This window comes from Carcharhinus amblyrhynchos, chromosome 12, assembly GCF_965287045.1.
Source record: "Carcharhinus amblyrhynchos chromosome 12, sCarAmb.v2.hapA, whole genome shotgun sequence".
Lineage (NCBI taxonomy): Eukaryota > Metazoa > Chordata > Chondrichthyes > Carcharhiniformes > Carcharhinidae > Carcharhinus > Carcharhinus amblyrhynchos.
The window spans coordinates 2,207,394-2,219,612 of record NC_137335.1 but is presented as its reverse complement, the minus strand read 5'-3'; the positions used below and the strand labels follow the sequence as shown (position 1 = coordinate 2,219,612).

The following is a 12,219-nucleotide window of genomic DNA, read 5'->3' as shown; positions in this document are numbered from 1 at the left end:
CTCCTATTTCTTCTGTTCTTATGTTTATCCCGGAGTACTAAAAGAGATGGCGGGAGAAAGAGCAAGTGCACTCGTGGTAATTTCCCAAAATTCGCTGGACTGTGGGTGATTCCCGTAGATTGGAAAACAGCAAATGCGACTGTTTAAAAAGGAAGTAGACAAAAGGTAGGCAACTATAGGCCGGTTAGCTTAACTTCTGTAGTAGGGAAAAGGCTTGAGTCTATCAAGGAAGAAATAGCGAGACATCTGGATATAAATTGTCCCATTGGTAAGACGCAACGTGGGTTCACAAAGGGAAGGTCATGTTTAACTAATCTGGTGGAATTCTTTGAGAACATTACATATGCAGTGGACAAAAAAGGGAACCTGCGGACGTGGTGTATCTAGATTTCCAGAAGGCATTTGACAAGGTGCCACACCAAAGACTGCTACATAAGATAAAGGTACAGAGTGTTATGGGTAGTGTACTAGCACGGATAGAGGATTGGTTAACTAACCGAAAGCAAAGAGTGGGGGTAAATGGGTGTTTTTCTGGTTGGCGATCAATGACTAGCGGTATGCGTCAGGGATCAGTGTTGGGACCGCAATTGTTTACAATTTACATAGATGGGGGACCAAGTGTAGTGTGTCAAAATCCGCAGATGACACTAAGATGGGTGGAAGAGCAAAGTGTGCAGAGGATGCTGAAAGTCTGCAAAGGGATATAGATAGTCTAAGTGAATGGGTGAGGGTCTGGCAGATGGAGTACAATGTTGATAAATGTGAGGTCATTCATTTTGGTAATAATAACAGCAAAATGGGCTATTATTTAAATGGCAAAAAATTGCAGCAGGATCTGGGTGTCTTTGTAAAGCAATCTCAGTAGATTTGCAGGTGCAACAGGTAATTAACAAGGCAAATGGAATTTTGTCCTTCATTGCTAGAGGGATAGATTTTAAAAACAGTGAGGTTATGTTGCAGCTGTACAAGATGCTGGTGAGGCCACACCTGGACTATTGTCTACAGTTTTGGTCTTACTTGAGAAAGGATATACTGGTACTGGAGGGGGTGCAGAGGAGATTCACAACATTGATTCTGGAGTTGAAGCGGTTGGCTTATAAGAGATTGGGTAGACTGGAGCTATACTCATTGGAATTCAGAAGAATGAGGGGAAATCTAATAGAAACATATTATGAAGGGAATAAATAAAATAGAAGCAGGGAAGTTGTTTCCACTGGCAGGTGAAACCAGAACTTGGGGCGTAGTCTCAAATTAAGGGGAAGCAGATTTAGGACTGAGTTGAGGAGGAACTTCTTCACACAAAGGGTTGTGAATCTGTGGAATTCCCTGCCCAGTGAAGCAGTTGAGGCTACCTCATTGAATGTTTTGAGGGCAAGGACAGATAAATTTTTGAACAGCAAAGGAATTAAGGGTTATGGTGAGCAGGCGGGGCAGTGGAGCTGAGTCCGCAAAAAGATCAGCCATGATCTTATTGAATGGCAGGGCAGGTTCGAGGGGCCAGACGGCCTACTCCTGCTCCTAGTTCTTTCAATATTATAAGATTAAGAGCAGAATTAGGCCACTTGGCCCCTCAGGCCTATTCTGCCATTCAATCATGGTTGATATTTTAATCATCACCATTCTCCTGTCTTTCCCCCATAACCATTGATCCCCGTATTAATCAAGAACCTATCTCTGGCTTAAAGATCTTAATCTCTCGACAGATTTGAAATTGCACTGCAAATGATTATTTCAATTGTATTTGTGATAGCCAAGAGCAGCAACTAATGCCATAGATCAAAACAAATGCATATTTGGCTTTATTAATATTTGATTTATTACCAAGCCTGTGTCCCTAAAAAGCCTTTGCCGAACAATCAGACGCTTTAAATATTTAGGCTTTAAAAGATTAACTGACCACTCTTGCAAGCATCGAGAAGCTCCTACTGGTTTTGTTAGGCAGGTGTTATTAAGAGGGTGTGTTCCCCCCCCAACCCCACCTCCTTCAGTTTGTTATACAAAAGAAATGGTCAAAAACATGCCAACACACTGGAACACAATGGTTACGAGAAGCCACAGTCACACTGAATCAACAACAGCAAAGCTCTGCAGACCATCTCTTACCTTGATCTCAATATTCCCAACTTTGGCAGTGGAACGGATGATGGGACGGCCCACCAGCGCCGGAAAGATGTGCTCCGGAAAGTTGGAACCAGCATAGCCACATTTCACAAACTATAAAGTGGGACAAATAGGAAAAAAAAAATCACTTAGCTTCTTACAGTCGCCATTTTGTAGTCAATTATTCATCACAGGAAAAATAGACTAAAAAAAATCTCACTCTCAAATATTTGTATTTCTTTTCAGCACTTGCAATTTTTTCACAGTAACTTCATCGCAGTGTTAACGTGACCCTACTTGTGACACTAATAAACAAACTTGAATCTCTTGAAGATTAGCATTGCTACCTCTCAGCACCATGGACCCAGGTTCAATTGTGGCCTCAGGTCACTGTCTGTGGTGTTTGCACATTCTCCTTGTGTCTGCGTGGGTTTCCTCTGGGTGCTCCAGTTTCCTTCCACGGTTCAAAGATACAGGTTAGGTAGATTAGCCATGCTAAATTGCCCTTTAGTGTCAAGATAAGTAGGCTGATTAGAGTTGAGAGAGTTGGCTTTGAGAGACTGAGTTGACTGGGGCTATACTCATTGGAATTCAGAAGAATGAGGGAGATCTTGTAGAAACATGTAAGATTATGAAGGGAATAGATAAAGATCGAGGCAGGGAGGTTGTTTCCATTGGCGGGTGAAACCAGAATTAGGGGGCATTGATTTAGGGCCAAGTTGAGGAGGCACTTCTTCACCCAAAGGGTTGTGAATCTGTCAAATTCCCTGCCCAGTGAAGCAGTTGAGGCTACATCATTGAATGTTTTTAAGGTAAGGATAGGTAGATTTTTGAACAGCAAAGGAATTAAGGATTATGATGAGCAGGTGGGGAAGTGGAGCTGAGCCCAGGGAAAGATCAGCCATGATCTTATTGAATGGCGGAGCAGGCTCGATGGGCCAGATGGCCTATTCCTACCCCTATTTCTTAGGTAAATACATGGGGTTAAGTGAAGACAGCTTGGATGGGATTGTGTCAGTGCAGAGTCAATGGGCTGAATGGCCTCCTTCTGCACTGTATGATTCTAGACTTCACACATTTCCCCTTTAATATATATCATGTACCAATACATACACTGGTGCAGTCAGCAGCAGGACCACTCAAGTATTTCTCAAACGTCTTATTAACTTCATAAACAACTTAAAAATCAAAATACTAAGCAACCACAAATCTGTCTTTTTCTCATTTGTTGATGTTATGTAGGGTCTATGGGAAGGCCAGCATTTTCCCATCTCCAATCGCCCAAGAGACGGTGATGGTTAACCACTTCCTGACTTCAATGTAATGGTTTGCTAGGTCATTTCAGAAGAGTTAACAGTCAACTAAATTGATCCTAAACAAACAATAAGCATTTTTAGAGCGTATGCAATGGAGTGAAACATCCCAAGGTACTTCATAGAATAGAGTATCAAACAAAATTCAACAGTAAGCCACAGAAGGAAACATGAGGGAGCGACGACCAATAGCCTGATTAAAGAGCTCAGCTTTTAAGGAATGTCTTGTAGGATGAGAGGAAAGGGACAGAGAGGCTTAGTGAGCAAATTCTACAGTTTAAGCACCATGCCAGCTAAAGGTACAAACAACTTTGGAGCAATGAAAATTTGAGAAATGCAAGAGGCCAGAAAACCAAGCATTACATGAATTACTTTGCAATGGGAAAAAGTAGGCGTGATTAATTGAATGAATTTCAATTGCCTACTGGAGTATTGCATTCCATTCGTAAGTCATCTTTGGTGAAACAGTTTGCCAGCTGTGAATGTTGCAGGAATCTATCAGAGGCAGTAACTGAACACTGAAATATCAATCTTGCTTTTGATTGAAGCTTTTGTGAGATCATGAGCAGTGAAGAATTCCACAGATTCATTTGCCTCAATAAGGAATTCCACCTCATCTATCTTCAACGGGTGACCCTTTATTCAGATGATGCCCTCTGGTCCTAGACATTCTCAAAGGGGAAAAATCTCTCAGCATCTACAGTGTCAAGTACCCCAGAATCCAAGATGCACCACTAAGTTCACCTCTCATTATTCTAAACTCCAATGAGTCCAGGCCCAATCTACTTAACTTCTCCGAAAAAAATCCCTCCATAGCCAGAATCAACCTAATGAACCTTCTCTGGACTGCCTCCAATACCAATGTCTCATCTTAGGTAAGGAGACCAAAACTGTTCACAGTATTCCAGGTGGGTCAAACCAATGTCTTGTACAGTTTTCACAAGACTTCCCGAAAGGTCAACATCCATTTGCCTTCCCTATTACTTGCTGAGCTTGTATGCTAGCTTTAATGATGTATGAGGACCCCCAAATCCTCCTGTGCTGCAACTTGCTATAATTTTTCTCCATTTAAATATTCAGCTCCTTTATTCTTCCAGCAAAGTGTATAGCTTCATATTTTCCTACATTACATTCCACCTAAGTTTTTGCCTCTCACAAACAGTCCATATCCCTCCACAGATTGTGCCATCCTCACCACTTCCTTCCCACCTACTTTAGTCTCATCTGCAAACCTGGCAATAGTACATTCACTTCCCTCATCCAAGTTACTATTTTACATACCGTAAATAATTGTGGCCCAGTACTGAACCCTGTGACACTCTGCTAGTTACAGGTTGCCATCCTGCAAGGGCCCCGCTTATCCTAATTCTCTTCTGTCTTTCACTTAGCCAATTCCCTATCCATGCTAATATATTACCCCCAACACCATGGCCTCTCATCTCAAGTAGCCTTTTGTGCAATACCTTTTCAAATGCTTTTTGTAAATCCAAGTATTTTACATGTACAGGTTCCCCTTCATCTTTGCTGCTCATTACCACCTCAAAGAACTCTAATAAATTTGTCAGGCATGATTTCCCCTTCATGAAGCCGCGCTGAATCTGTTCGATTATGGTATATATTTTTAAATGCTCTATTACATCCTTTATAATGAACTCGAACATTTTCCCCAGTGACAAGTTATTAAGCTAACTGCTATCGTTACCTGTTGTTATCTCCCTTTTTGAACTTCCAATCCTCTGGGACTTGATCAGGATTTAAGGATTCTTGCAAGATTACTGCTACTGCATCCATTATCTCTGCACCGATTTCCTGGAATATCCTATGATCAATCCATCAGGTCCAGGGGACTTAGCGACCTTTAGCCCCTTGTACTTTTTCTCCTGATAACTACAATAACTATTTCCTCCCTCACTCTTGTCCCTCAATTATTTTGTATTTTTGGAATGCTATTACTGTCTTCTACTGCAAGGACTGACACAAGGTATTTAATTCCTCTGCCATTTCCACACTTCCCCAGTCTCATTCTCTAAGGGGGGGCTTTATTCTCTTCGGCAGATCTTTCCTTTTCATATATTTAAAGCTCTTACTTTCCATTATTTTATTGCTCGCTAGTTTACCTTCACCCTCTATTTTTTGGTCATCTTTTGTTGGTTTTTAAAACATACCCAATCCTCTGATTTACCACTAATCTTTCCACATTGTATGTTTTTTTTCAGTTTAACACTACCTTTAACTTCCTTGGTTAATAACCCCTGATCAACTGTCTTTTCTGCTAAACTTCTTTCCCAGTCCACTCCAGCTAAGTCTACCCTCTCTGCTATTATCCTTATTCAAGTTCAGCAGTTTTTTCTGGCCCAAGTTTTTCATTCAAACCCAACTCGAAATTCTACCATATTATGGTCACTGTTTCTTCAGGAATCTTTCACTGAGATTGCTTACTAAATCTGCCTCAACGCACATCACCAGATCAAAATAGTCGCATCCCTGATTGGATCCAGAACATATTGTTCCAGGAAATTGTCCCACATTCTTCCTCATGGCTACCTTTGCCAATTTGATTTTCCCAATCCACGTGAAAATTAAAGTCACCCATGATTAATAATCTGTCTCTTTTACATGCTCCCATTATTTGCTGCTTTATTCTCCATTCTAGAGTATACCTAAGTGGCCTACACACTATTCCCATCAGTGCCTTATTCCCCTTGTTTCTTACTTCCACTGATATGGATTCCACATCTTCCAATCCAGGATCACTTCTTGCTGAAGTACTTATTCCATTTCATACTAACAAAATTATCCTGTACCATTCTTTCCTTTCTACTGTCCTTACCCATGAACATTTAGCTCCCAGCTTTGATCTCCTTGTAAGCATGTCTCTCAGATGGCTCGAAGGCCATTCCCAGGTGATACAGGTTGGAAGGTGGGAGAGAGACTTGGAATAAAAAGCTCATTCCGATTGTGGAATTTGACCTCTGACACTTCAGTCCCCAACCCCTGGGGATTTGTACAGCAGTCAGCTTTTCAATATGTATATTTGTGACTTAGATGAAGGAACTAAGTTGCATATCAAAGTTGCAGATTATGTAAATAGAAGCAGGAAGTTGCAAAGGAACATAGAATAGGTGAGAATAGAATTATGGTGGGTGGATGAAGCTCAATGTGGAAATTTATCTTAGAAATACAAGTCAGAACAATTGCTTATTTCTCACTAGGAGCTGCGCAAGCCCAAGCTTTGCAAGTAAGCCACAAAGCTCAGTTAAGTTCCCTTACAATAAGGAGCAATAAGTTTAAAGGGTGATGCCACAAAGCCTTCGTCTGAACAATCTTAACTATGGGTTTTCAGTTTTAGAAAGACTGGAGAAGCACCACAGTTTCAATGACTATATTGTTGATAACCTGGTAAACATTGTTTGCATTCTTTCAGTTGAAGGTCGAGTGATCTAATCATGTTTAGAATGGTAGCGATTCAACAGGGCAAATATGTAGAAAATCCAATTTCCGTAAGGCAGTATCACAATACATTGCTTCCAGCTTTTGGCTGAACCATTTGTTCTTTTCATTAATTGAATACTGACATTGTAGGTGTTCATCCAGAAAATCTCCATACGAGGATATAAGCATTGAGAAAAGGCTGTTTTGCATCTTCACTAACCAATGCAGAAGTCCATTTCATGCAGTCATTTAAGAACTTCCTGATGTCAGTGCTGCATTTGTCTTAGTTGCCTGAACCTTCCTCCCCCACCACTTCCTCTACAGTTATAGTTTCAGTAGTATTTCAAGTTTTCCATTACCAATAGATTGTCAGTACCTCAAACACTTAGTCACCAACTTTCACGGCTGAAAAAGAGGCTTCTCTAATCTTCACAAACACTGAAGTCTGGATCACAGGGGCTCATCAAATAGCTGTCCTATTTCCAGGATATCAAATCTTTAAAGTCTTGCTGGTCTCAGTCACCAAGCAGAACTCAGTATTGCTGTTACCAGCAGAGTACACAACAATTTAAGGGCAACTTCCTCTAACTTCTACCATATATAGTTTAACGTAGAATTTTAAAATTAAAGCAACCAATTTGAAAATGATCATTGCTGCTTTCAAATCATGCTCTGGGCTGACCCCTCTGAAAACTTCGTTCAGCCTGTGAACCTTCAGGATCTCTGCACTCCTCCAACAAGATGACAAGATAAAGCATTGCATCCCATCTTGGGCTTGATCTAATGCTGGATCTATCCAAAAGATCAAGAATCTATTAAATGCAAGCTGTTAGTGTAGTAATTCTGACATTAATCTGCAATCCTACTTGGAAGGGTCTAAACGCAGTTCCTCCACTTAAGCGAGAATTTTACCATTTTTGGACATCGACTACTTCCTCTATAAGGCTCCATTTCGATTATCTAGATCTCTTTGCTCCTTAAAACCTTTCTGAGCAAGCTGCTGCTCACCATCTCCCGATTTCTGTGTCTTCAAAGAGTTATCTCCAGTTCCACGGAAGCTACGAAGGTATTGAGCGAGGAGCTGTCTGAAAATCAGCACACTTGTCATCTCAGGAGCACATCATAGCTGAGTGTAGTCATGTTACTGCTTCTACCTGACAACAGGCACATCACCAGCTACAATCAGACAGCTGACAGCATGAAGAGTGGACCCTTTGTCCATTTCCATCTTTTTCATTCAATGAAACATGGCCAAATGCAATTCAACAACTCCTGTCCTGCTAAAATCAATTACCTGAATTCATTGTGTGAATTAAACAAGTTGACTAACACCACCAAATTCCTATATCGCATCATGCCATTTGGCCCCATCAAGTCTGTACCAACCACAATCCCACGCTGGCCCCCATCTCTGTAACCCCACATATTTATCCTGCTAATCCCCCTAGCACGAAGAGGCAATGTATCAATCAACAGAACCTGCACATTTTTGAACTGTAGGAGGAAATCATAACACCTGGAAGAAACCCATGCAGTCACAGGGAAAACGTGCAAAACGTACGCAGACACCCAAGGCCAGAATTAAATCTGAGTCCCTGGCACTATAAGCAGCAGTGTGAACCACTGTGCCATGCTGCCCAAATAATGCAATCACCTCTTTAGCATTTTCTTCCCCCAAAAGCACTAATCAATGAGCAAACTATAATTTTCAGACATCACCTCCACCCTTTCCCAACATACCACAGTCTGTACATGCTCTAAGGTATGTAGCAGCTCATAACCACATTGAAGAATGTGGCTTGGGGCCAGAACACACTCTTCCTGTCAGTTGAGGCTTGCAGTTTTCCCCCAGAGGGTGTTTACTAAGTCAGCAGAGAGATTTTAAGCACAGGAAACAGTTATTCAGCTCTCTGTATTTCATTAATCCAGAGGTCAGAGCTCCATTTATTCACTGTTATAATTACACTGGAAAGGAAAATGGTTCTTGCTCAACCAGAATTTGCTTCAACTGCTAATATGAATCAAGTGGTCAAATTCTTGACATCTGAAATATTAGTGCAATGGTAATGTCACTGGACCAGTAATCCTGGGGTCCAGGTTAATGCTCAGGGCACACAGGTTCAAATCCCACCATGGCAGCTGGTGGAATTTAAATTCAATTAACAAATTTAGAATTTCAAGATAAAGTCTGTTAGTCACAAATAAAGCTTACATTAACACTGTAATGAAATTACTGTGAAATTCCCCTAGTCAACACACTCCAGCACCTGTTCAGGTCCATGCATCTAACTTTCAGTAATTCAGTCGTCTCAGTAATATTTGGGGACAGCCTGTGGCACAGTGGTCAACACTGCTGCCTCCGTGTCAAGGACTCAGATTTGATTCTGCCCTTGGATGACTGTCTATGTAGAGTCTGCATGTTCTCCCTGTGTCTGCGTGGGTTTCCTCCAAGTACTCCAGTTTCCTCCCAGTCCAAAGATGTAATGGTTAGATGGTGTGGCCATGGTAAACTGCCACTTACTGTCTTAAGATGTCTAGGTTAGATGGATAGTCAGTGTGTGAGGTTACAGTGATAAGACGGGGGGGGGGCCTGGGCGAGATACACAGAATTGCTGCAGACATGATGGGCCGAATGGCCACTTCTACACTGCAGGGATTCTCTAAGTGGTTTCTGAAACGGAAAACAGCTTTTTGCACTCAAAAGCCTCATGCAGCTCAAATCCCACTTTGACCAAAAGCAGCCCAAGTGCCTCTTACCATTCGTCAGAAAGCCCAAACAAGCAAAAGCTAAGCAGGGGCGAGTGCACAAAGTTCCACTCATGATCTGGAATGATTAACATCCGAGGAACGTAATACATTTTGAAATTTTAATGTACCAAAAGTTTTGCTCAAGTGGTACGCACAAGCCTTCTCAAGGCACACACTTGGTAAAATCTCCTAATTTGGGCATCAAGCTGCACACTCAAATCTAGAGAAGCATTCCCAAAGACCAGATTCAAAGCAATCAAACTTTGAGCTTCACAATTACAAAGAATAGCAACCAAGAGACAAGAGAAGGCCCAACTTCACTTTTAAGAAAGGGAAGTTATTCTGTTCAAACTTTTTCTCTTCTCGTCACAGGATGATACAACACAGAGGGCCATTTGGCCCAGTGCTGGCTGTTTCAAAGAGCTCTTCAATTAGTCCCACTCCTCTCGTCTTTCTCCATAGTTCTGTAACGTTTTCCACATTAACTATCTATCCAGTCGCTTTCTGAAAGTTACTGTTGAACGTACTTCCACCACCCTCATGCAACACGTTCCAGATCTGAACTCAGTCTGGTTCAGATACCTGGCAGTAATGAAGATGCTCAGCCACTCCCAGTGCCGACCAATGACAGACAGTTGGGACAAGCAATGCTGTCATGCTCTCTTGCCATAATCTCCTCCATGCCCATCTTTTTCACAGGATATTGTTAGGCCAGCATTTGTTACCCTTCCTCAATTGCCCTCGAGGTGGTGAGCCACTTTGTTGAGTTGCTAGTGAGTCAATGCGGTGTAGGTACTTCGACAGTGCCGTAAGGAAGAGTTGACCAGGATTTTGACCCACTGAGTGAAGACTTTCCAAAATTCATATACTTCTCTAGCTTGAGATCTACAGTTTGTGTTTTCCATTGTCATTGGTAGATATGCTTTCAGCCATCTAAGCTCTGAAACTGTCTCTTTAAACCACACAGTCTCCTCTTTAATCTGCTCCTTAAAATTGATCACGCCTCAGGTTCCCCCATTCCAATATTATCTTTCATGGTTCAGGGTTAAGCTATGTTTGACTATCATTCCAATGAAGTAGTCATGGGTTGCTTTGCCTATGGTTCAAGCACAGGTGAGTATTGTGCATAGTTCTAGTCTCAAAATTATGAAAAGAATATGGAAGTGCTGCTCGTGTAAAAAAGGTACACAAAAACAGTATTAGGTCTGGCTAGTGATAACTGTGAGGGGAACCTCAACAAGCCAGTGCACTTACTCCAGAAAGGAATAAGTATTTACCTCATTAAGAAATTGTTTGATCAAGTTGGCATTGACACGTCCCCATTCGTGGGGAAGAATTTCAACCATAAATACGAGATCCATAAACATAAATATAAGCTTCTCTTTTAGTTTCAGGTTCCAGCATCTGTAGTAATTTGCATTGATCATAAATACAAGACGGTCACTTATAAAGTCAGTCAAAATTCAGAAGAAACTTCAGAGAAAGAGAATGTGGAACTTGCTAACACAGGAAGTGGCTGAAATGAATAGTCTAAATGTCCTTAAAGGGAAGCTTGCAAAATGCATAATGTGGAGAGTAACAATTTGAATACAGAATACATGTACTTACTATACATTGTAAAGAACTTTAAAAGTATTACTATTGAAGGGTAGTTTCCCTAATATTGGAAACACCACAATATTAGGGCAAAGTAAGCTCCCACAAACTACAATTTGAAAATAACCAGATATTCCTGTGATGCTAACTGATGAGAGGCTGATTCAGGATATCACAACAACCCCCTGTTTCTCTTCAAACAAGAGAGATGAAGCCTCAGTTTTAAGATGAGGGTACTACCAACAGGGCAGCACCCCTTCAGCACCGCCCAGGCAGAGTCTGTCTGACTTTCTCATGTTCCAGTCAGTGGGGCAAGCCCCGAACCCACGATCTGCTGAGCCAGAAGGTTGCCCACTGAGGAGACACGTAGACATGGATAACAACAGGGCCCCACAGGGCCGAGTGGCCTCACGTCGTCCAGGACAGCAACTGGCACTGTGCCTCAGGGCGCTAAACAAAGGCAGTGAGGCCGGCTCTCAGGGCGCTATACAAAGGCAGTGAGGCCGGCTCTCAGGGCGCTATACAAAGGCAGTGAGGCCGGCTCTCAGGGCGCTATACAAAGGCAGTGAGGCCGGCTCTCAGGGCGCTATGCAAAGGCAGTGAGGCCGGCTCTCAGGGCGCTATACAAAGGCAGTGAGGCCAGCTCTCAGGGCGCTATACAAAGGCAGTGAGGCCGGCTCTCAGGGCGCTATACAAAGGCAGTGAGGCCGGCTCTCAGGGCGCTATACAAAGGCAGTGAGGCCGGCTCTCAGGGCGCTATACAAAGGCAGTGAGGCCGGAGCCCGAGACCCTCACACCATCTCTCCGAAGCCTCCCCTCGGTGCTTCTCCCCATCCTTCCCGCACCTACCCCGGTGCCGTTGTCGCACACCACCACTTTCCTGCCCTGGCTGTCCATGGTGCCGCCGCTGGAACTGGACCTCTCCCCGCACCGGAAACCAGCGCCTCCCGCTCCCCGGGGCGCGGCGGCACGTGACCATCCGCTTCCGGTGGGGGGGGCGGGGAAATGGTGGACCGCGTTCTGATTGGCG

General features: G+C 42.8%; 1 protein-coding gene across 1 annotated transcript in view; it reads right to left on the bottom strand.

Moving 5' to 3' along the window:
• Nucleotides 1-12,170, bottom strand: part of actr2a (actin related protein 2a) — a 47,469-nt gene extending 35,299 nt beyond the window's left edge. The window contains exons 1-2 of the mRNA XM_080199980.1: nt 12,039-12,170; nt 2,104-2,214 (exon numbers count right to left, since the gene is read on the bottom strand). Coding sequence (XP_080056106.1) covers nt 2,104-2,214; nt 12,039-12,086 — 159 coding nt within the window. The 5' untranslated portion in view covers nt 12,087-12,170. The remainder of the gene's footprint in view (nt 1-2,103; nt 2,215-12,038) is intronic.
• Nucleotides 12,171-12,219: the final 49 nt, after the last annotated feature.